Genomic DNA, 25718 nt, shown 5'->3' with positions numbered 1-25718 from the left:
CGAAGCCAAACTCATCAATATGTAACAACGCTTTCCTTAAAGAGGAAATTTCGTAGAGCAACTGGGGGCTCTAACTGCTGAGTGCAAGTTACTTGCTTGTTAGAGAAAAATGTTCATGCCAGTTAACCTGAATTCTCCTTATTTCAGTGGTGGCCCTTGAAGAGACACGCGCTAACGAGGTGGTGGGAACGCGGTGTCCCGTCTCCCCCCTTTTCTTGGGAACGCTGCATTTCCTCATCACCTCAGAAGAAACAAAGTGCATGTAAATAAAAGTGTTTGCTTAACGGATGGATTTGTAACCAACTGTTTAAAAACCCAAATTATTTAAAAATAAATCACCTGTAGTAAGGATGCTCTCTCATCTCATGGGAACGTTTTTAATCTCATTAGCTGAAGCTGTGGTAAATGAGCACAGGTCCTCAGAAATTAGATTGTTTCTGTCCTACAACCCTGTAAAAGTCCACATAGCTGCGGCAATCTACAGCAGGAGAGGCCAATCCATACACCCAGAAGGACTTCCATATACCCAGCAGAAAGCTTATCTTCATTTGCCTTTTTCCATGATTTAGAATCATAGAATCACAGACTGGTTTGGGTTGGAAGGGACCTTAAAGATCATCCAGTTCCAACCCCCTGCCACGGGCAGGGACACCTTCCACCAGACCAGGTTGCTCCAAGCCTCATCCAATCTCACCTTATTGTCAGGATCATTCACACAAAACTGGGAAGTTTCCTTTCAAAGTTCTCCCTTCCCTGTTGCTATTTGCGCTTTAAGTTTTAATCCCTTATTTCTGAGATTGTAATCATGCCCGTAACAACTGGAGGATGAAGACTTCAAGTGAAAAACAGGAACAGATAAACTGAAGAACAACCCCTCCGAGGCTGATCCTCGATGTCTTTCTGCAGACTAAGCCACTGCAGAAGCTGAAGCAATGTAGGGGAACCCAGGACCCCACGGCTTTTTTTGAGTGACCAAATCAAAAAGTTAACTTCTTTTGTTTTTTTAAGGAAATAAAAGCTGATCGGACTGAACACGTCTTTCTCCCTCTTGCAAGCTTCTTGGAAGTGTCTGAGAACCCACCACACAAACTGGTATTTGCCACGAGCTCGGCACTTTGGGTCAGATACATCTATTTGTGGCTCTGTTGCTCAGTTCTCACTCAAACAGAAGGTAATTCACATGGATAACCCCGTGTTAGCGGGTCTGTGTTAACACCCGTGTCTCCTCCGAGGATGCAATCTACGTGAGGCACGAGTACACCGCTGCTTCAGCCCCACTTCTGCACCCTGGGGAGGACAGCCCCTGGAGCATCCCTCCTCTGCGGACGATGCCAGCGATGGTCCCAGCCTTTCTCCTTCCTACAAGTGCAACCAAAGCTCCTTCTCCTCATTCCACGTCCTGCCAACGCATGCTTTTCAGCCTTCCCACACCACTCCACGCTGTCCTACATCTGCAACCCCACCTGCCCCCTGCGCTGGGTACATGCACGTGTGGCACCACTGGGGTTTTTTTCTCCCCAAAGCCCTGATCTGACAAGACACCGGAGGAACAACAGCATGGCTGCAGCCCTGCAGAGACATCGAGGCAGCTGGTGATGCACGAGTGGCGTGGGACGGGCCAGCAGCGCAGCAGAGGAGAACGCTGTCCTTGTGCACCGCAGTCTGTTTTTTCTGATGTCTGGAGAAGAGCACACACCATTCCGTGGGGAAGGATGCCTCACTTCAGCCCTGCTGCTCTAAGAAAGCTGTAACCACACCATATCCAGACTAGAAAACCTCTTTATAACTTTCCACAGCACATCGATCCACCGCTCCCCATGGGCAGGGCGTGCACGTGGCTGCCAGCGTACGAAGGGGGAGCTGGGCACCTGCAGTTCGGGAGGAAGCATCCACCTGTACCACAGGCTGGGGCACGCGTGGGCCAGGGGCAGGGGGGGCACGTCCAAACCCCACAGACAACGGTGCCTTTTGGGGCTGCCAAAACCCACCGGTTCCAGTCCGAGCCCCTGCCTGCAAACCCCAGACACGGGAGTCCGGAGCAGGCTGCAGATATCGGAGCACCACAGTTCCTTGGGGTCTGAGGACCTGACCCGGGAGGAAGCAGGACCAGGTCTCACCTCTAAATTACAGAAACACAGACTCAATGAGGTTGGAAGAGTCCTCTGGGATCATCGAGTCCAACCATTGCCCTGACACCACCATGGCAACTAGACCATGGCACTAAGTGCCATGTCCAGTCTTTTCTTAAACCCCTCCAGAGATGGTGACTCCACCACCTCCCTCGGCAGCCCCTTCCAGTGGCTAATGACCCTTGCTGAGAAGAAATGCTTCCTCATGTCCAACCTGAACCTCCCCTGGCCAAGCTTGAGGCTATGTCCTCTTGTCCTGTCGCCAATAGCCTGGGAGAAGAGGCCGACTCCCACTTCACTACAACCTCCCTTCAGGTAGTTGTAGACTGCAATAAGGTCACCTCTGAGCCTCCTCTTCTCCAGGCTAAATACCCCCAGCTCCCGCAGCCATTCCTCGTAGGTCAGACCCTCCAGACCCTTCCCCAGCTTGGTCGCCCTCCTCTGGATTGTAACGATCTGGAAGTACCATGTCAACAAACCTCGAGGTTGGCCCTTCAAGCTTGGAGGGACTGACCGGTGTCAGTGTCAGGAGCAAGCGGGTGTCGGGGTTCAGCACACCTCGCCAGGGGCCAGGACGGTGGTACCCCGCGTTCATCCACGTCACCCCGTCGCAGGGAGATGCAGAAATGGAGATCGGGGGTCCCTCCCTGCTGTTGGTCCCAGCAGCTTGCTGCAGACAGGAGCTGCACCTGATTTGCCACGGTCACTTCTCCCAGAGGTCAGAATAGTGGGATTTTCAGGGATTTTTCAGCCGCTTCCCTGTTCCCATGGCAAAAGTGTGCCCACATCCCTCCTCGGAGCCACCAGCCATTGGCCACCAGCAGCCACACCGACCACGCACCGATCACCACCGCTGCTTCCAGCACCCAGGCGGAGCGAGCCCGGGCCGAGGGGCAGCCCCGGCGGCTGCTGACCCCCCGCCTCCTCGCGCGGTCCTGGTGGAGGATGGACCCCTCCGTGTCGCACCCCCCTCTGCGGCCACAGCTCCCACCATGAAGCAGCGGGGACAGGGATGGGGACAGGGATGGGGACAGGGATGGGGACAGGGATGGGGCAGTGGCAGTGAAATGCTCCCCAGGAGCCTCTCCAGCCACTCGGGGGGCAGCAGAAGGGGTCCCAGATTTGGCTCCTCCTTGGTGAGCTGGGACCACCGCCGGCAAGGAGCAGCCCGGGCTGGCCGGGCATGGCCGGGGTCCCTCCCCGCGCAGTGGGAAGACCGACCTGCTGCTCAGTAGGTGAAAAAGCAAGAGTGGGGTGTTCAGTGCCCTAGAAATTACCTGAAAAACGACCGCCTGCGGTTGTACCACGCACTGGCTCATCAGCATGGAGCACCACTGCCATAGCATGGAGGAGAGAAAACACAGACACGTGAAACGAGGAATATATAAAAGGCGAGACCGAGAGGGACAAACAAAAAGGAGGGGCAAGACGGGGGTCTCGCGTGCTTCCCCTGCCCCATCCCGGACCTGGGCTGGGGCTGGGACCCCCGGCAGGCACAGCGCCCTGGAGGACACCCACCTCCACTGCAAAAGCTTCATTTCTAAATATTACCCCCCGGGGCAGGGGAGGTGATGGGAGGGTGGAGGGAAAGGGGGTGCAGGAGTGTTTCGGTATGATTTCCAAACGATTTGTGTAGCGTGGCAGGAGGCAGCTCTGCCATCTCTGCTGCACCACAGCCCACCACCGGCTTCACCCCACGCTCTTCCCAGCGAAGGTGCCTGGGTGTAACCCACCGAAAGGCCAACCCACCCTGCACGGACAGCGATTTTCTCTTTGAGATTCACCCGGAATTTCATCCCGAAGATGGGTGCACAGCAGGGAACACGGCTGCTCCCTGAAACAGCCCGGTTCTGGGGCGCTGCTGTGGGAAGTGCAGGGGGTTCCCACGGGCTGGGACGAGCCCCTGCAGCCGACGGACGCGGCACATGGAGCGCCTTCGCTGCCAACCACTGCGCTTCTCCTCGGGTAAGCCAGGCATTAACCCGAGGTCCCCAGGTCACGACCACTAAACCCCCTGGTCGCCCCTCACAGCTCATGCTCAGCACCTCCAAGTCACCGTGTCATTAGGGCTGTTCAGCCTGGAGAAGAGAATGCTCCAGGGAGACCTTCTAGCACCTTCCAGTGCCTGAAGGGGCTACAGGAAAGTGGGAGAGGGGCTTTTTACAGGGGCAAATAGTGACAGGATGAGGGGGAAGAGTTTTAAACTGAAAGAGGGGAGATTTAGGTGAGATATTAGGAAGAAATTCTTTGCTGTGAGGGTGGTGAGACCCTGGCCCAGGTTGCCCAGAGAAGCTGTGGCTGCCCCCTCCCTGGCAGTGTTCAAGGCCAGGTTGGATGGGGCTTGGAGCAACTAGCGATAGGACAAGAGGACACAGCCTCAAGCTTCGCCAGCGGAGGTTCAGGTTGGACATTAGGAAGCATTTCTTCTCAGCAAGGGTCATTAGCCATTGGAAGGGGCTGCCCAGGGAGGTGGTGGAGCCACCATCTCTGGAGGGGTTTAAGAAAAGACTGGACATGGCACTTAGTGCCCTGGTCTAGTTGCCATGGTGGTGTCAGGGCAATGGTTGGACTCGATGATCCCAGAGGGCTCTTCCAACCTCATTGATTCTGTGATTCTGTGATTCTGTTGTCTAGTGGAAGGCGTCCCTGCCTGCGGCAGGGGGGTTGGCACTAGATGGTCTTTAAGGTCCCTTCCAACCCAAATCCTTGTGTGATTCTGTGATTCTATGAAATTAATAAATAAAGGCAGAAGTGGTGCACGCCAGGACGGCTCTCCATGGAAACCCCCGGCTCAGCCTGACAAAGGGAACAAATTTGTAACATCACATATGGTTCGGGGAGCCTAATCCAAAGCAGCTCTAATTAATCTCCTCAGGCCTTCAGAAGCCCAGCACCCTTTGCAGCTGCACGGGCACCTGAAATTTTACGGGAAATCCATCCTCACGCCTTCATCCTCCTCCTCAGTCGCCTCGGATGCGGACAGGAAAGGCACCCGAAAACCCATCCACCAAAGCCTCGCCGGTGCTGCCCGCCAGCCACCCCTCCTCCACGTGATTTACATCACACCCCCTGCCCTACCCACCGCAGCCACCAAAACCGGTTCCGCTCCGGAGTACGAGCGACTACTGCAGCCAACGGGGGCCAAACCCCAGTTTCTCTTTGTTTTCATCAACGTTGAGCTCTGCTGTCTCACAGTGCATGGAAGTCTGATTCCAACGGTACAACCTTCTTCCCCCAGTTTAAACGGAATATTTCTGAACCTGCCTTTCACAAAACACGCATGTTTTTAAAAAATTAATAGCTGCGCTCCGTTTTAGCCCAAATCCAATTAGGATCGTGCACGTCCCCAGAGGTTCCTCTGAAGGCGGTGGGGATTAGCCAGTGCACCCTGCCACGAGCACATCTACCCTCGTACTTTAGAATAACTGACCTGTTTTTGACCCAATCTGCATGTGGGAAGCGACGCGCTACGTCCTACATGTCCACGGTGCAACTCGCAAGCGGACACGCTCAGATTTTCCGAAGGGACCCCCAACCCCAATCTAAACGCCCGGAATTTACCTGTTGTTTTCCTTTATACATACAAATAAGCCGCATTTCCATTCGCTCTTTGTTTTCTGATTTTCATTTTGCTCTGATATCTGCATGTAAATGTCCGAAAATAGCATCTGTAATTGAAGATTATGAAGTATAGCCAGCTCCTGACAGGCTGCTAAGGAAGATGGATTATCCTCATTTTTTTCTGTAAATTTTGTCAATTTTGGAATTCATAAGCTATCAACACTGATCAAAACGTGACCGCACAGCTGTGTCAAAGCGGACGGCGCGGCTGCCCGAGGAGGACGGCTCTCCCCAGCCGCCCAGCCGGGGCACGGGCTGCGGGGACCCTCCCTGGCTGCTCCCATATCTACATCCCACCCCCCCAAAAAAAAAAAAAAAATAAAATAAATAAATTGAAAGTAGGCAAATTCTATGGCGCGCCAACTCGCATCACAAAGCGTAATTTATTGCGTGTTCTCCCTTTTTATTTATCCCTAAGTAGTAAACACGATTTCCATTCAGGGGGTTCGTTATGTTCCACTCCTACCAGACAATCACGGCACACTTGAGGCAATTGTTTAGCCTCTTCCTCTCAATTTTCCCATTACTGGGAGTAAGTACTGTTGGGACTCTTTAATAGCCCGACTGCAGCCCATATCAATAACAGATGAGGTTTAATCGTCCAACACAAAAATTATTTAGGCTCAGTAAGGACATTCAATGTCATTTGCATAATGGCATTTCTATCCTGAGCACCTAACCCATCGTGCATAAACAAGGCCCTGGGACCATAAATAATAATAAATCATGACGTCCACGCTCCTCTCGCTGTAATAGGAGCCTCTCTTTGCAGGAATTATTTCAGCAGGAAATGGGCACTGTAATTCTAAAGACATGTGGCACCGCGCAGGCCAGTAAATCACACCTGTGCGCACACGCGCGCGCCGCAGCTGAACAGCAATCCCCACACAACAGCAGCCCAGAAAACAGCCCGCGCCTGCTGCTGGAATGGTTCTCCTTTTTTTATTATTTTATTATTATTATTTCTCAGTCAGAGCTAGCAGATTAAATAAAAGCGAGGTATGAATAGCGTGCGCGGTGCCTGGGAGGATGTCGTAGGAAACATCCTCATAGGAAAGCTCAAGTGTGGCTTAGATGAGTGCACAGTGAGATGGATCGAGAACCGGCTGAAGGACAGAGCCCAGAGGGTTGTGATCAGTGGTGCTCAGTCTAGTTGGAGGCCTGTGGCTAGTGGTGTTCCCCAGGGGTCAGTACTGGGCCCGGTCCTGTTCAACTTATTCATCTATGACCTGGATGAAGGGACAGAGTGTACACTCAGCAAATTTGCTGATGACACCAAACTGGGAGGAGTGGCCAATACACCAGAAGTCTGTGCTGCCATTCAGCGAGACCTGGACAGTCTGGAGAGCTGGGCGGAGAGGAACCTCATGAAGTTCAACAAAGGCAAGTGTAGAGTCCTGCACCTGGGGAGGAATAACCCCACACACTGGTACAGGCTGGGGACTGATCTACTGGAGAGCAGCTCTGCAGAGAAGGACCTGGGTGTTCTGGTGGACAACAAGTTCCCCAGAGCCAGCAATGTGCCCTTGGGGCCAGGAAGGCCAATGGTGTCCTGGGGTGCATGAGGAAGAGTGTGGCCAGCAGGTCAAGGGAGGTTATCCTGCCCCTCTACACGGCCCTGGTGAGGCCACATCTGGAGTGCTGTGTGCAGTTCTGGGCCCGCCGGTTCAAGAAAGATAAGGAATTACTGGAGAGAGTCCAGCAGAGGGGTACAGAGATGGTCAGAGGGCTGGAGCATCTCTGCTACCAGGAGAGGCTGAGGGAGCTGGGGCTGTTCAGCCTGGAGAAGAGCAGGCTGAGGGGGATGTTCTCAATGCTCACAGATACCTCAGGGGGGGTGTCAAGGGGATGGGGCCAGACTCTTCTCAGTGGTGCCCAGTGACACGACAAGGGGCAACGGGCACAAGCTGAAACGTGGGAAGTTCCATCTGAATATGAGGAGGAACTTCTTTACTTTGGGGGTGGCAGAGCCCTGGCACAGGCTGCCCAGGGAGGGGGGGAGTCTCCTTCTCTGGAGATATTCAAACCCGCCTGGACACGACCCTGTGCAATGTGCTCTGGGTGACCCTGCTTGGGCAGGGGATTGGACTGGATGATCCCCAGAGGTCCCTTCCGACCCTAACCATTCTGTGATTCTGTGGGCATGTGTACGTGGGCACGATGGACTCATAAGTCTGCAAATCCCAGTACCTTGCGCTTGCTGCCCTTGAACTTCTCCTGGGAGGTCTGGTGGGAAGAAAGCCCAAGGACAGAAACATGCGCCCCGGTGAGCTGAGGTGGCTTTTTCCAGGTTCAGCCTCACCAAGCCAACAACAAGTGCCTGGATGGACAGCGGCAGCACTGCGGCCGTGAGAGCTGACCTCTGCTTTCCCAGACTGGCAAGTTCCATTGTCACACGTTTATCATCAAGAGCTCCCTCCTCTCACAGTACAAATACTCCTCAGTTTCCTCCAGGATGCAGAGCCAGCAGTGTGCCCAGGTGGCCAAGCAGGCCAATGGCATCCTGGCCTCTATTAGGAATAGTGTAGCCAGCCGGTCTGGGGAAGGGATCGTCCCTCTGTACTCGGCACTGGTGAGGCCGCACCTTGAATCCTGTGTCCAGTTCTGGGCCCCGCACTTCAAGGAAGATGTTGAGGTGTTGGAGCGAGTCCAGAGGAGGGCGACCAAGCTGGTGAAGGGTCTGGAGGATCTGACCTCTGAGGAACGGCTGAGGGAGCTGGGGGTGTTTAGCCTGGAGAAGAGGAGGCTCAGAGGTGACCTTAGTGCAGTCTACAACTACCTGAAGGGAGGTTGTAGCGGGGTGGGAGTCAGCCTCTTCTCCCAGGCAACCAGCGATAAGACAAGAGGACACAGCCTCAAGCTTGGCCAGGGGAGGTTCAGGTTGGACATGAGGAAGCATTTCTTCTCAGCAAGGGTCATTAGCCATTGGAAGGGGCTGCCCAGGGAGGTGGTGGAGTCACCATCTCTGGAGGGGTTTAAGAAAAGCCTGGACATGGCACTCAGTGCCCTGGTCTAGTTGCCATGGTGGTGTCAGGGCAATGGTTGGACTCGGTGATCCCAGAGGGCTCTTCCAACCTCATTGATTCTGTGTTTCTGTGATTCACCAAGCACTTTCTAGTTACAGGTCCTCAGGGGTGTGGCGTTAGGGAGGCAGCAGATACCCACCTCCACGGGGTGCAACCCGTGCTCTGACACAGGGCAATGCGACTCCCCCAGCTTGGATCCCTTAACCAGCACGTTTTGCGCAGCAAACAAGATGTTCCCAAGAGGGCTTTGGGGGAAGCAGAGGTGTGGGTCAGCCCTCACGGAGAACGAGCAGCACATCATCACCCTCCCCGGAGACACCCGCTTCTGCACCTAAACACCCCGTCCACCCTGCCTGCCTGCGGGGCAGGGCAACACGCTCCCCGTCTTCAGAAAAAAACACCTAGAAACACCAGAAATTGTCTGCACACGGGTGTAGAAAACAAAGCAAAACAGAGGCAGGCTGACCAACGAGTGTGGTACCTACAGGGCACCTACAGGGTATCTATAGGGTACCTATGGGGTGCTGGTTCCAGGTAAACAGACTGTGTCTGATGACACCCATGGCCTGTCGCTGCTGGACACCCTGCGCCTCCTCAATACCGTGAAAGGCTCCAGAGAGGGACCTTCCACACAGAAAACTCATCAAAGATGACAGGTTTCAGTGAAACACTACAGTTTTTATCAAAACATTTTCTGTTGGAAAGACAGGCTCAGCCACACACAGAATCGTCTTGGTTGGAAAGGACCTTTAAGATCATCGAGTCCAACCATTAACCCAACACTGCCAAGTCAACCACTAAACAATATCCCTAAACAATATCCCTAAACAATATCCCTCAGCACCACATCTACTCGTCTTTTAAATCCCTCCAGGGATGGTGACTCCACCACTTCCCTGGGCAGCCTGTTCCAATGCTTGATTGTAACCATCATCATTTTAGGGCTAAAACATCATACAACCGCTTCCATAGGTTGTTTGACTCAATCCCTTCCTGAACAAATGGCAACCCAAAACTACAGCATTCTTCTGAAAACCCAGCATCTGCGCTGAGTAAGTTGCTGAGGCTCCTGGTCGCTCCATCCCAGACAGCTCTCCATCTCATCCTGCGCACCGTGTGAATCGGGTGCCGATCGCCCACCCCCAACCACGCTTTTCACATCTTCCATTGCAACCGTATGAAGTTTGCCTAAGTCATAGAATCCTAGAATCATAGAATGTCAGGGGTTGGAAGGGACCTCTGGAGATCATCGAGTCCAACCCCTCTGCCAGAGCAGGACCAATCTAGGGAGGGTTACACAGGAACGCATCCACACGGGGCTTGGAAGTCTCCAGAGAAGGAGACTCCACAACCTCTCTGGGGAGCCTGTTCCAGGGCTCTGTAACCCTCACAGTAAAGAAGTTCTTCCTCATGTTGAGGTTGAACTTCCTGTGCTCTAGCTTGCATCCGTTGCCCCTTGTCCTATCGCAGGGCACAAGTAACAAGAGGTTGCCCCTTTCCTCTTTGACACCCAGCCCTCATCTATTTATCCACATTAATCAGATCCCCTCTCAGTCTTCTCTTCTCCACGCTCAAAAGCCCCAGGTCTCTCAACCTTGGCTCATAAGGCAGGTGTTCCAGTCCCTTCATCATCCTCGTAGCCCTCCGTTGGACTCTCTCCAGTAGATCTCTGTCCCTCTTGAACTGGGGAGCCCAGAACTGAACGTAATACTCCAGGTGAGGTCTCACCAGGGTAGAGTAGAGGGGGAGGAGGACCTCCCTCGGTCTGCTGGACACTCTTCTTAATGCACCCCAGGACACCATTGGCCTTCTTGGCCACAAGGGCACATTGCTGTCCCCTGGATAACTTGTTGTCCACCAGGACTCCAAGGTCCTTCTCCACGGAGCTGTTCTCTAGCAGATCGCTTCCTAACCTGTACTGGTGCATTTTATTCCTCCTTCCCATCATAAGAGCTGGAATGAACAGCACATAGCTGGACATAAGGGTCACAGAATAACCCAGGTTGGAAAGAACCTCCAGAGGTCCCTCAAAGCAGGGCCAGCTACGGGGCCAGGCCAGGCCGCTCACGCTTTATCCAGTTGGGCCTTGAAAGCCACCACGGATGGAGACTGTACAAGCTCTCAGGGCAACCTCTGCCCTGCCTGACTGTCCTCGGGGGAAAGAAGTGCTCCCTGGCATCTCGCAGAGCCTCTCCGACATCAGCTTACGTCCCTGTCCCTTGTACTCTACCACCATGGAGAGCTGGGCTCCTTCTGCGATGCTTTAGCTCCAGGTGTTCACCAGCTGTGTAGGGAGTGTGCTTTGAGAAGCCCATCGTTGTTGACTGGGAGGATGCGAACGGGAGGCGCTGGCCCGAGGAGCTGTGCTCTCTGCTTTCCGCTCATAAAAGTCGATTTCCAGCAGGAAGAAGCACCATGGCAGGTTTATTTTCTCCTTCTTGACCCTAAACCAGAGCAGACCCAAAGCAGAAGGAGGTGCATCCCCCCGCGCCCCCGCCCCAGCAGGACAACGAAGGATGGAGGGCTCAGACCCGCGACTGTCCCGAGGAGGCTTCAGCCTCTCTGCGCCGCAGGTGGGACTGCTGTCCTCTCCCCAGCCATCCAGACAGCGAGACCCCTGGGGACACCACTCTTCCCTAGACAGCCCCATGCTGCCTGCCAGGTCCTCCCAGTACCACCCTAATGCAAACAAGTGACAGTCACGGTGATGGCAAACAGGAGTGGGGATCCCACACCAACTCTCACGTGCTGAAGTCAAGGGCAGTTTGGAGCTCCAAGCACCCAGAGGTCCTGGCAGGTGGAGGAGCTCCGTCCAACACCTCTGCAGAACAACATGTCATTGCACTGGGAGCTGATGGCTCCCGTGAGCCCTAGGCTGCAGCTGGCAGCGTCGTCTCCAAGCTCGAAGGGCTTTGTGCACGGAGCAGCTCTTGAGCAACCACCTCGTGCAGGGAGACGGGGGTAAGCGCAATGGTCGTCTCCACAGAGCTTCTGATCCTTCCCAGTGAAATGCCCCGTGTTACAGCCGAGCACCGGTCCTCTCCAGTCTTTTTTACACCTCTTTAAATTTTACCATTATTGAAATGTATCACTTGTCAAGAAAAAATGTTACCAGCCTGAGATCTGGTGGACAACAAGCTCCCCATGAGCCGACAATGTGCCCTTGTGGTCAGGAAGGCCACTGGTGTCCTGGGGTGCATGAGGAAGAGTGTGGCCAGCAGGTCAAGGGAGGTTCTCCTGCCCCTCTACACGGCCCTGGTGAGGCCACATCTGGAGTAACTGTGTCCAGTTCTGGGCGCGACCCTGTGCAACGTGCTCTGGGTGACCCTGCTTGGGCAGGGGTTGGGCTGGATGATCTCCAGAGGTCCCTTCCGACCCTTAACCATTCTGTGATTCTGTGATTCTGAGATCTCCTCCTGAGTCACCTCTGACTCCCCCAGAGGACGCTGTCCCCGTCTCCGCCTGTTTCAGCGACAGGCAGCACCAGGAGCGAGCACATCGCAGCACACACACACACACGCTCCCCACCTTGCTCCTACACCACCCACGCACCCCACCACGGCTCAGCCCGGGGGTCTGCAGCAAAGCCCCCCACTCGGGAACCAGCGGCACAGCTGCAGCCAAGGGCCAGTGCCGCATCCCACCGAGCGGCAGGGTCACCCTGGAGGGGGAGAGCCCGAAACCCCCCCTCAGCCCCCAGCGGGGCGGGGGTCAGGGGCGCCCGGGGGTGCCCCCCGCTGCCGTCCCCCCGCCACCCTGGACCCCGCGCCCTTTCCATTCGGCAGGGGTATCGATCTGCTGGCAGCAATGGGCTGGATAATTAGCCAGGAATTAGGGTTTCTATTACAGCCAGGAGGCTGCCCCAGCTGATTTATCACCTGAATAATTTACTGTGATTGAAAGGAAATTAAAATGAACTCCATTTGACAACTGTGCGCTTTTATGGGCTTTAGTGAAGACTCAAAAGCCAAATTAATAGCCTGGTGTTGTTTAATAGTCTACTGAGAGTAAACACGGCAAGGTTTTTCCCTCCCGATGTGCTCTCTTAGGCTGGATTTTAGAGTTGTTTTTTTTTCCCCTCCCACCAGTAAAGCCACAGACGGGGTCAGAGGAGGTTTCAGCTGGAAAAGGCGCAGCTGTGAAAGCACCAGCTGGCAGCAGCACCGGCACCAGCACCAACACCAGCACAGCCCACCCAGCCGCCGACCCCAGCTACTTCTTGCTCCTCATTTACACCACACCTCACACCAGCAGCCACTGTCCACCAAAGGCAGTGTCCCTTAGGAAAAAAACATTATTCACAGCAGAAAAATGAGTCACGCTTTCTGTCTTCAACTGACTTTTTCTGACTTCTCTTTTATCTGATATGTTTCTGACTTTTCCTTGTTACTCCTGAAGATCAAACCCCAACATTGCAAGGAGGATTCTCCTTACATCTCCTTACTGTACATCTCCACACTCTGCATTCCTGTGGACACACCATCCAACACAGGTCCGAGCAGTGAAAAAAAAACTTCTGTCCTTCCAAGACGGCAAATACTTGGCCAGACAAAAGTAAAACTTGAAGTATTTCCAGAAGGACTTACGCCCCTCTCTTGGTCAGTTCAGAGAATGTCTTCACTGCGACTCTCCCTGAAGCAGAGGGCAACCGGGTTTCGACTTTGTGCAATTTTTTTCAACTTTTTTTGATTTATTAGTAATTTTTTCAGGTTTATTAGTTATCCAAATTTCATAGAATCTTAGAATAGAATCATAGAATGATTTGGGTTGGAAGGGACCTTAAAGCCCATCTAGTTCCAACCCCCTGCCATGGGCAGGGACACCTTCCACCACACCAGGTTGCTCCAAGCCCCATCCAGCCTGGCCTTGAACACTGCCAGGGAGGGGGCAGCCACAGCTTCTCTGGAAATTTCATCTTCCTGTGAAGATCCAGACTTATTTGCACTGAATTTCCTGAATGAAGCAATACACATGCTAACGTATGTATATTAGTACGTTTGCCTGGTTTCTTAAGCCCAGAAAATCTACATTTCATCCAGAAACGAACGTGAGAACAGATACCCAGTTTAGTTCTAGCTAAGAGCAATAGGAAAGCCTCAGCAAGGGCCTGGGAATTATCTGCTATTAGCGGCAAGCAGTTCCCTCCTAAGTCAGTGACCTACAGAGTGTTGAATCTGGTCACATCATGTTATGCCTCATTATGGCCCTGATCTAAAGTCTATTGAAGTCAATAGAAATATTCCTCTTGGCTTCAATGAGTATTCGATTGGACCCGAGTGTGAAGCTGAAAACACAAGAGAATCCATTTCTGTTGTGGACAGAAATCCAGCACAGATAATTCTCTTCTTTATTCTGAGGAAATTAATGCACTGCCTCTCCTGTCGAGCCGATCCTGCTGTATATCCTTCATCCCGCAGTTTTCCCCTGTAGAGGCATTAATCCCACTCTCACAGCCACCAAAAGCACGTCGATCCGCAAGCCCCCAGGCTGGCCCTTGCTTCGATGGGGCTCTCCTGCACCCCTCCAGCCTCCCACGCCTGAAGCCCCCCGGCTCGCGGCTGTTCCCCAGTAACATCTCCTGTCCGTGCTTTGACTGGCAAATGAGTCTGAGTCAATGGTTCACATGAGCAACGCCATGGGCCCGGCCAGCCCAGGACAGCTTCCCTGGGAGCTGGAGAGAGCTCCTCCATCCTTCTGACTAGAACCATGCAAAGGAAGACCCTACAGAGGGATCTGGACAGGTTGGATCAATGGGCCGAGACCAACGGCGTGAGGTTCAACAGGAACAAGTGCCGGGTCTGACACTTGGGCCACAACAACCCCACGCAGCGCTGCAGGCTGGGGGAAGAGTGGTTAGAAAGAGCCCTGGGGGTGCTGATGGACAGCCGGCTGAACGTGAGCCAGCAGTGTGCCCAGGTGGCCAAGAAGGCCAATGGCATCCTGGCCTCTAGTAGGAATAGTGTAGCCAGCCGGGCTGGGGAAGTGATCGTCCCTCTGTACTGGGCACTGGTGAGGCCGCACCTTGAATCCTGTGTCCAGTTCTGGGCCCTGCACTTCAAGAGAGATGTTGAGGTGTTGGAGCGAGTCCAGAGGAGGGCGACCAAGCTGGGGAAGGGTCTGGAGGGTCTGACCTACGAGGAACGGCTGAGGGAGCTGGGGGTGTTTAGCCTGGAGAAGAGGAGGCTCAGAGGTGACCTTATTGCAGTCTACAACTACCTGAAGGGAGGTTGTAGTGAAGTGGGAGTCGGCCTCTTCTCCCAGGCAACTAGCGATAGGACAAGAGGACACAGCCTCAAGCTCCGCCAGGGGAGGTTCAGGTTGGACATTAGGAAGCATTTCTTTTCAGAAAGGGTCATTAGCCATTGGAAGGGGCTGCCCAGGGAGGTGGTGGAGTCACCATCTCTGGATGTGTTTAAGAAACGCCTGGACATGGCACTTAGTGCCCTGGTCTAGTTGCCATGGTGGTGTCAGGGCAACGGTTGGACTCGATGATCCCAGAGGGCTCTTCCAACCTGGTTGATTCTGTGATTCGGTGACCAGGCTCTTGAAAATTATACCCCTTGGTGTAGCACCTCTGTGCATAAGGAGGACACGGGATGAGTGCCAGCTCTGGATAAAATACCAGTTCGTCAGTGCAGCACACACAAATGGTGGGGTTTTGCCTGTGACGGGGCAGCGGAGTGCGGTGATCCACCACGGACGTAGCTGTGCAGGACAAGTCCAGGGCAGGCAGGCAAAATCCTCTCCTTGTGTCAGCACGGCTTTGCTCCGAGGGAAGCCTGGATGTGGCCGTGCCAGCGACGTGATCAGCCTTCGCCGTGGGCAGTGGGACCGCGCCGCAGAGCCGACACGGCGCGGAGCAGCAGGGCTTGTCCACACACACACTGAGAGGCATGGCGAGGAGAGCAGGAGCTGCTGCCAGCCCGGGAGGCAGACGCCATGAAGGCTTTCCTCCTCCGGGACCCGAGGATTGCGTGACATTCAAGCCGTGGGCTTCGTCCGGGCCGATGAAAGAGCTGCGCGGTGCTGGTGGCCAGCAGCCACGAGCAGCACACCGGTGGGGCTGCAGACACACCCTTACGTGCATTTCAAAATCCGTGCCCAGAAATAGGTGAAATCAGTTTTCCGTGAACGTTGCAGCCAGCGCGAATCGATCACGGGCTGTTTGCAAAAAAAAACGAGCACAAAAGGGCACAAACGTGAGGGAAAGGCATTCACCTTAGCTGGGCAAAGAGGAACCTAATGACGTTCAACAAGAATAAGTGCCGAGTCCTGCACCTGGGAAGGAGTAATAAAATGTACCAGTACGGGTTACAGGTGATCTGCTAGAGAGCAGCTCCGTGGAGAAGGACCTTGGAGTCCTGGTGGACAAGTTATCCCTGGGACAGTGATGTGCCCTTGGGGCCAAGAAGGCCAATGGCCTCCTGGGATGCATTAAGAAGAGTGTGTCCAGCAGATCGAGGGAGGTCCTCCTCCCCCTCTACTCTACCCTGGTGAGACCTCACCTGGAGTATTGCATTCAGTTCTGGGCTCCCCAGTTCAAGAGGGACAGAGATCTACTGGAGAGAGTCCAACGGAGGGCTACGAGGATGATGAAGGGACTGGAGCACCTGCCTTAGGAGGAAAGGTTGAGAGACCTGGGGCTTTTGAGTGTGGAGAAGAGAAGACTGAGACGGGATCTGATTAAGGTGGATAAATAGATGAGGGCTGGGTGTCAAGAGGAAAGGGGCAACCTCTTGTCACTTGTGCCCTGCGATAGGACAAGGGGCAATGGATGCAAGCTAGAGCACAGGAAGGTCAACCTCAACATGAGGAAGAACTTCTTTACTGTAAGGGTGACAGAGCACTGGAACAGGCTCCCCAGACAGGTTGTGGAGTCTCCTTCTCTGGAGACTTCCAAGCCCCGTGTGGATGCGTTCCTGTGTAACCCTCCCTAGATTGGTCCTGCTCTGGCAGGGGGTTGGACTCGATGATCTCCAGAGGTCCCTTCCAACCCCTGACATTCTATGATTCTATGATTTTACACATGGATTCACATTTACAGCAGGTTTCTGTCGGGGGGAGGTGGGCCAGGGTACTGATGGAGTACTGACTTTATGCCTTGGTTACTCCCCCATAACACACAGACACAAGCGGACCCAGCTCCGTTTGCACGGGCAGCCCCCAGCCTCAGGCTCCCCAGCTCACAGCTGCTGGGCCTCACCTGCTATCAAACATTTCTCAACACTTTACACGTGCAGGTACCACATTCCTGTGCGTGCACAGCCACACCACCGGGCATAAGGGGGCCAGATGGGGCACATAACTGGAGGTGCCTCACTTCTGCTCCCCGATACACACAGAATCACAGAATCACTCAGGTTGGAAGAGCCCTCTGGGATCACCGAGTCCAACCCTTGCCCTGACACCACCATGGCAACTAGACCATGGCACTAAGACCATGGCACACAGACACAAACCCACGGGGGGATCCCTGCCTCGCACAGCACGTGCAGTGGGCGCTGTTTGTGAACAAAGGACTCTCTGATATTTTATTTTCCTGTCGTTGTCCAGCAGTTGCCTTCCCTCTCAGCCTTGCGTGAGCCCTTCCCTGAAGACAAGTGTTCATTCCCTGTGGGTCTCGCTACAGAAGGCACAGCTTACAGTAGGTGTGAAAACTCAGATGACGCTTGTCAAGAGCACAACACGTTTTGAGGTGAGAAACAACTCATGAGTCCCCATTTTATACAGGTGAACTGAGGGCAACGTTAAAGATGGAAAAGTAAAGCAAACAGAGTGGAAGTGCTCACAGTAAGGGCTTTGGCAGTGAGCAAGCACTCCCAACACATCTACCTACGTGAGAGGCAACGTGCACCTTCCAACAGGCAAGCCCAAATTTTGTCCAGAAAGTGCATCAGCAGGACTCTGGGCAGCAGGAGACAGCCTCCAGCTGGGGACCGAGCACGCCAAGGCTGCAGGCGCTTCGCTGTGCACAAGGGACCTGTCCCCCCATGCCACAACTTACCGTGGCCAAGGGACTGTTCCCAGCACACAAGCAAGGAGGAAGACTTGGAGAGGAGCCGCGAAACGGGGAGAAAAAGGAGCATCCTTGTCTAGAGAACAGCAATTCTTCCAGTAAAACACCTGGAGCCCTCCTCAGTTGAACAGCGCAGGGATACCAACAAGTTTTTCTGCCTAAGTAAAATCAGTGATGTTCAGCTGGCTGCTACTAGACCAAGCTTCTAATAAAACAGATAAGCAGTGGGTCCGCGGCTCCTACTAGACTTCTCCCCACATCTCGTGTCTATGGGGAGGATTATCTTCTCCTTATTTTCCTCTACAGAAATAGCTCACGGCTCCGTACACCCGCTGCTGGCTCCGCTCCTAAAGCACCGCGCCTGGGTTCAGCAGCACCCCGCAGATGCCAGAGGCAGGTCTTGGTCTACTACAACAGTCTATCGCAGGGATAACTCTGGTTTTCCAAGTCACATCACTAGTGTTCTCAGTAATTTCTTTCTCATTGATTTATCTGGCCTTACTAATTGATCCAGAAAGCTTCTCCACTTTGGTTAAGTATCATGACAGCTTTACTTGACTCACCAGTGTAAGGGGTGGAGTTCATACCCATCTTCATGAACCAGAGCTAACCGTACAGACCACGTGCGTTCACGTTGAAAGCCACACTTTGCACGCTGCCAGAAACCAGAAGCCAACCCCAAACAGCCGCCAGCCCTCAACCGTGGCCCAGCTTTCCAAAAGCAAACGACAATGCTCCAACCTATATGAAAGCAAACAACTACAAACTCCATTTGTAATTAAACTCAAAAAGGCCTAGGCAAGGCGGTTCTGCTAAGCACCTTTTGTACGTCACAATATCCCATTTCTCAGCATCTTTTTGACTTCCCAGAGCACGCAGAGAGTACCCTGTTAACCAAATCAACAGCCACATCTCTCCAATCTTAATGATCTGGCTGCACAGCCATTCTAGTCGCAGCTGCTTACATGGACCCAGGAAGGTCCTTACTCCACCACCAGCCAAATATCCCATATTTGACAATCAGGATGGTACTGTAGCAACATCCTCATTCAGTTCTACCCTTCTTCCTATTAAACCACTAAACGTTTATCTCTGGATAAACGTTTGCTCACTGCTGGACTGTCTCCCTTGAGCTACAGCTCTGCGTGACTCAGAGACTTCAGAACACGTAACAAGAAAACAGAAGAATATTTGCTTCCCCTTCCATCACTGCTCTCTTTGTAACCACTTCTGGGCCGTATAAAGGTTTCGCAGGGACAGATCTAACGCCACACAACCTCCAAGTGACCAGCACCTGCTGTAGGAGTGGGCGCAGCGCCGGTCCTCTCCAGCATCACCCGCGTTCGGGTGGGATAACCACCATCTAGTGGTACGTGACAGCCACTTCACCTTCCAGACGCGCCGCCCGCTCAGCCTTCCTCACGAGGTTTTAAAAAAATCGAATTGACCTCAGCACCTTCCCCATCTTTTTCCAGCTCGAGTTCAGATCTGCAGAGTTCCTCAGCAAACACAAACCAGGGAAACCACAAAACCAGCAGAAGCTGGTGAAAAACAAATGGCTCTACGAATGAAATAATGAATGACAGATGTGAGACTAAAGGCATGAGGAATTTCTACTCTGCCATACGGCTTTCAGCATATGCAAGTAATTTTTCAAAAAATTTATACCGATAGATATTCCTTACTGGAGCCACGATGTTAGCAGGCTGCCATGAGATAATCTCCAGTGGCCCTCAAATGTATAGATTCCTCCACGGGAAATCAGTGTTTGTCTGCAGTTTGAGAGTCCACCTACCTTGCTAAAAAGCAGGTCTAATATTAAGAATACTGAAGACTAACGGCCAGATACATCATTAAGTAGCAAGCCAGACCAGTACTGGTGCTGACAGCAATATATACATTTCCACCTCCCTCTCAGCAGCCAAATTAAAGGCTACCACCCAAGAAGAAGAACAACACAGGGAGACACAGCTCATCAGTTTTCACACGTGCTTCTGTATTGCGCCTGCAAAGATGGAACTTTCCCAAAAAATTAGGGCCAAGTCCTTCTCAAACACACTGCTAATCTGTAGGTGCAACTAATTTACCTTCACATACTAATTGGGTGTTTCTCTCAGCAAATGGCCAATTACATGCCTAATAAGCCACTTCTGGATACAAAAATCTAATTTGTGTGCACAATCATGCTAACTCTGAACCAAAATTAGGCACTGAGTTTTGCAAGTCTCCTCCTTGTTACCAGCATAGCCTGTTTTTGCTTAACAAAAGCATCAGAAGCTGTGATGCTCTTTAAGGACTCATTTGACGGCACTGGCGCAGATCAGGTGTAATTTCATACCCAAACACTTGCTAATGTTTACACAACAAGTGTTTTCCTTCATTTGTTAATACTCAGTCTTTCACAGCTAGCACGCGCTTGGCTGAAGGGCTTGATACGACCCCTTTTCTCCATGTTTTTCTACCGAGACACCGAGACGTGTTGGGTGATGTCCACCAAGCAGACCTCTGCCAGCAGAAAGCACATCTGGAAAACACTGAATGTTTGCAATAGTACCTGCTCTGGTTTGATGGGCTCAGTTGTCGTGAAAATGTCGGAATAATGTTGCCTCTCGAAGACTCGATCCAACACTTCCAGCTGCTGCTGAGTGAAAAGGTCTCCTCGCATCTGTTTCCGAAGAAAATCTCTGCCCGGGAGAGAATGGCCATTTGGTACTGGGGATTCCTGAATACCTTTCAAAGAGGAGAAAAAAGACAGAGAATAAGTAGGCATCGCAACGATGAGACCTACAGAGGAGTGTCTCATTTTATCCCTTGAATAGATGTGGGTACTCATTTGGTGACACCATGAGGACTCTTTGAGAGGAGGTTACAAGCAAGACACATACTGCCAGAAGATGCTGTGACCAGTCTTCCGTGACAGCCAACCCCCAACACAATTTACCATCAACGATTTCACACATAATTTAAAGGCAGGACAAAGGATAACGGGCACATCTGTGCTCGCATCACTTTTACGACACCACGTGAGAACCTGTGTTGTTCATTGTCTGGATGCAGGAGGACATGGGAGGGTAAGTACACCTGCTGCTACAGTCACAGTCAGCTTGGGTCAGCTCCAGCAGACTCGCTTTGCCCCATCTCTGCCCACACAGAACCACAGAATCACAGAATCAATCAGGTTGGAAGAGCCCTGTGGGACCATCGAGTCCAACCATTGCCCTGACACCACCATGGCAACTAGACCAGGGCACTAAGTGCCATGTCCAGGCTTTTCTTAAACACCTCCAGAGATGGTGACTCCACCACCTCCCTGGGCAGCCCCTTCCAATGTCTAATGACCCTTGCTGAGAAGAAATGCTTCTTAATGTCTAACCACTTTCTTGAAGTGCGGGGCCCAAAACTGGACACAGTATTCAAGGTGCGGCCTCACCAGTGCTTCACCCTGTTCCTGCGGTACCTCAAGCCTTGCTTAGCTCCCTCCTGTGCCGAGCTCTGAGCTGTTGTGTGCTCATGTTGGGAAGCAGGGACTCTCTGTCCAGCTGGCAGCAGCTGGCCAGGCAACCTCCAAAACACCGGCGCTACCTGCACCGTGCTGAGATGGGATGTCCCTGGGGCTGTCACCACCGCAACACCCTCAGCAACGCCTGGCCCAATGCACTCTCCTGGCACTGCAATTTCACTCTGTGTTTCATAGAAGGGTTTGGGTTGGAAGGGACCTTAAAGATCATCTAGTTCTAACCCCCCTGCCACGGGCAGGGACACCTTCCACCAGACCAGGTTGCTCAAAGCCTACTTCTTAAGCCTATTTCTTAAGCCTGTTGGCATGACGAAAGCCTGGGCTCCAAGGCACGTTTTCCTCTCCCTCCCCTTTGGCAGAGGTTTTTAGCAGAAGTCATAAGTGACTGCCCATGGCTGAAAAAAGCCATGAGACAAGTTTGAAAAAACGTTCAGATTGGCAGTTCGAAAAGACTCTGGCAATACAGGGGCTTGTTTCAATTTGCTTTTTGCAGATTCACAGTGGTTTTCTACTTCTCCTTCGCCTGTCAGTGCTGGAAACGTATCTTTTATGCACTGAGAGCCTAGGTCTGCAGTATTCCCAGGGCTCCAGGAGGTGGAACTCCAAGAACAACAGTAAACATCAGATTTCTTCTCCAGTCGGCAACACCACACCAGGCAGGGGGAGGAAACGTTTTAAAAATAGAATCTCGCTGCCAAGGTAGTTCTGAGGAGCAGAATTCAAATGCATCCTTGACAACAAGGTTTTCATGAGTGTTGCAGTGGCTTGCTGTCCAAGCAGTCTGCAGGGGAATAACATCTCTCCAACCTTCTGTGGTAAATTCTGCATCAGGCTTTTTGATGGCGAGGATCGAGGCGATCTGTGCAGATGCTGCTGGTGTAGACACCAGCTTTGTCCGCAGACACATGCTGGCCGCCAGTAGCACGGGTGATGCCCGGTGGACAAGATTTTTCACAAAGGACTATTGATTTGAGATCATCCTCCAGCACAGCTGGATTTTGCAGAAAACACTGTGTATCCAGAAAAAAAACACGCTCCTCTAAGAGAGATCTCTCAAAGCAGGAGGCTGACACACAGAAATACTTTTTCAGCCTAGGTCACTGTAACAAACTGTCTACACTGAACAGGCATTCGACGTTAGCAATTAATGATGGAAACTCCCTTCTAAACTTTAGTTCAGCTGTTCAGGCAACAACAGCTTTATATTTAGAGCTGCTTAGAAAAGTTGTGCAATTTAAATCAAGAGCAGGCAGTGTCGGCTTTTGTGAAGTGCAAGGGTCAGTTTATCCTATACAGGAAAAAAACCCTGAACCTGTCCTCTGAATAGCAGCTTCCAGTGCCTGAAGGGGCTATAGGAAAGTGGGAGAGGGGCTTTTGACAAGGGCATGGAGTGATAGGACGAGGGGGAATGGTTTTAAACTGAAAGAGGGGAGATTTAGGTGAGATATTAGGAAGAAATTCTTTGCTGTGAGGGTGGTGAGACCCTGGCCCAGGTTGCCCAGAGAAGCTGTGGCTGCCCCCTCCCTGGCAGTGTTCAAGGCCAGGTTGGATGGGGCTGGGAGCAACCTGGTCTGGTGGAAGGTGTCCCTGCTCGTGGCAGGGGGTTGGAACTAAATGATCTTTAAGGTCCCTTCCAACCCAAACCAGTCTATGATTCTATGATTCTATGAATACAAGGTCTAAGCATGTGTACAGAGCTGTGAAAAAACACACAGGGATATAAGAGAGCAGTGTATCTTTAAATTTTTTTTTTTTTTTTTTACTATTCTAAATCAAATAATATGTAATAGACCTAGTGCTGGGTTTAGTCAACCATGGCTTATAAAATTAAAATTCTGGTTGCTAGCTGTATGGTAGCAAAAGGCCGGGGAGACCCTGTCTCTGGAGCATGGAAACGCTGGCTCTAAATTTCAGGTTAAACTAATGTTATTCACAATTTGGCATCAAAGTTAAAGCTTTATGCAGTTTTGGTCTAAAGGGGGTGATGAAAGGTAGGGAAACGATCCAAGACGTGGATCCCTCTCCGCATCCCGTGAACCAAGGGACAGCTTGCTCTTCCACACTGCACCTCCCAAAGTCGGGCTGATTGCAGGCAAGTCCTGCATCTCCCAAGTAAAGGACTTTCTATACGCTGCAGATGACACCTGGAAGTTCGTGGAGGTCTTTGGGACGCGCTTGGCTGTTAGACATTATATAAATGTGAGATAATTACCATTAGCATTATGCATTGTTTGAATACACTAGAATATCTCCGATAATTAAAATACTGTTGGCAGGTTTGAAACACTTTGGGTTATAAATAGGCTCCGGGGAGTGGTAAAAACATTTTTCATACTATCAATGCATCCACCTAGGAGGGTTATGTTTTGTTGACAGTAGAACTACGTATGTACCTACCTACTCTGCAAAACAATTAGTTCCCACTCCAATGGCATCTTTCCAGAAACACGAATGAAGAGCACAGATATAATACTCCCCTTAACGCAAGAGAGGACATTCCTCTCAGACAAACGTGTCATCCCTTAGCTCTAGCAGATCACCCAGACAGGACAAGGCAGGGTCCCAGTGACACACATACACCCCACACACACACTTCTGAATTTACCATCAGGCACTTGCTCTGTGTGGGAAAAAGCAACCGTTTCTCGCTCTGAGCTGCACCGACACCTGCTTCCCTGTTCGCATCTTACTCAGAAAAACAGCTCGTGGTTTCACGACAGAAGCCGAGCGCTCTTCTGTAGAAATCAGCCTGGCTTGGACATAACATAGCAAGGATTTCCTATGATCCACCTCTGAGAAGAGGTACCACACACGGTCTTGCTGACAAAAGGCTGCCTAACCCATGTGGATATCACACAGAAACACGCCGTCTTTGTTAATTAAGAGGAAGTTATTTTCTGGAGACCTAAACAAATCATAGAATCATAGAACTGTTAAGGTTGGAAAAGACCTAAAAGATCATCAAGTCCAACCATCGACCCAATGCCACCATGCCTGCTAAATCTAGATGTTTTTTGAACACCTCCAGAGATGGTGACTCCACCACCTCCCTGGGCAGCCCCTTCCAATGGCTAATGACCCTTGCTGAGAAGAAATGCTTCCTAATGGCAAGATCATTTTAAAGAATTTGGTAAATTGTGACCTCACATTCTTTAGCACACTTTTGTGGTTGAGTATGTGTCCATGACATGTTTTCTGAAACAGCAGGAGAATATTTAGAATTGCTAAGCATGCCTAAAGCAGATTTTTAGCCACGCGCACCATGTAACTCACTTGATTTAAAATAGTGTTTTGCTTATACATTTCTAAGACTACGGACCAAAATAAGGAGAACAAATGACCCTAGACCCTGCCTTCACAAAACACTAGTGCATGTTTAAAAGCCCTAAAGCTTAGCATCAGAAAAAAGAAAATCAGCCTCATCTTGTCTCTTTTTATTGAGGGAGGGACGACAGCAAAACTTAATTACTGCATGAGGAAGCGTCACCGTGAATTAGCACGGGACAGGCCCTCCTCTGGCCTCCACTCGAGGGTCTCGGCCAGGTGACAGCGGCTGAGGAATTGGTGCCATCCACAAATTCAGCTGGAATAATACTCCCAGCGTTATCAGTAATAACGATGTACCATGAGGTGCACACCCCCACGGTACATCTGCTGCGATGCTCTGCTGAAGAAAAAGAGAATCTTCCGGTTTCAGGTTTTCCAGTTGTTTTCTTTTTTTAAACAACGTGGTTCTACGGGGTTAATCAAGGAAGTAAATAGCTCGTACCACGAACAGCCCATATTCATAAAGGACATGGTTTCTGTCTCTAATTTGTACTGTCCAACTTCATTACCTGGTATCATACCTAATTACTCCACCTTATAGGGAAAAGCAGGCTAATTAGGAAGGATGTTATTCACCACATTTAAAACATTATGAAGCAAATGAAATATTACCAGGAGGCAAAAAGGTGATTTGTTTCCTTGTAGCATGCCTGTAAATTAGTCCAGAGAATATAAAGACTTTGTTTAATTACCATTTGGAAGGCTTTGTTTAAAACGTAAACTGAATTTTCATGCCATCTCTTCGGGATTGTGTGCATTTGGCAGCCAGCAGCCTCGTGCTCTTCCCAGTAAAGCATCAGCTTCAGGACCGCATATGCGGTGAGAGATCTTTGCATTTACACTGTTTGAGTTTTCTGAGCGCTGTTATTTATTTTTTCAGAGGACAGCATCACTAAAAAGAAGCTTTATATTTTGAAAAGCATACAGCTGATCATGGCGCAAATATTTTCAAGAGAAATAACTACATTTCACGAGGACGGGTATGGGTTTTGCCGTAGATCAAAGTGAGAAAGAGGGGAAAAAAAAGATAAATCATCAGAGATCCAAAAATACTTTTCATTTGGAGAAGGTATCAGGCCATT

General features: G+C 51.5%; 1 protein-coding gene across 7 annotated transcripts in view; it reads right to left on the bottom strand.

Moving 5' to 3' along the window:
* The window catches only part of PAX5 (paired box 5), a 111419-nt gene that overhangs the window by 49025 nt on the left and 36676 nt on the right, over positions 1–25718 (bottom strand). For 6 of the 7 annotated variants that reach the window (XM_068420148.1, XM_068420151.1, XM_068420152.1 and 3 more), the window contains one exon: positions 20347–20522. In XM_068420148.1, the coding sequence (XP_068276249.1) occupies positions 20347–20522 (176 nt within the window). Of the gene's footprint in view, positions 1–3406; positions 3464–20346; positions 20523–25718 lie in introns of all 7 variants that reach the window. The other variant, XM_068420146.1, reaches the window with a different exon arrangement.

The sequence above is a fragment of the Nyctibius grandis genome, chromosome 30 (assembly GCF_013368605.1).
Source record: "Nyctibius grandis isolate bNycGra1 chromosome 30, bNycGra1.pri, whole genome shotgun sequence".
Lineage (NCBI taxonomy): Eukaryota > Metazoa > Chordata > Aves > Nyctibiiformes > Nyctibiidae > Nyctibius > Nyctibius grandis.
The sequence above is the reverse complement of the archived record's forward strand: the minus strand, read 5'-3'. Positions and strand labels throughout refer to the sequence as shown.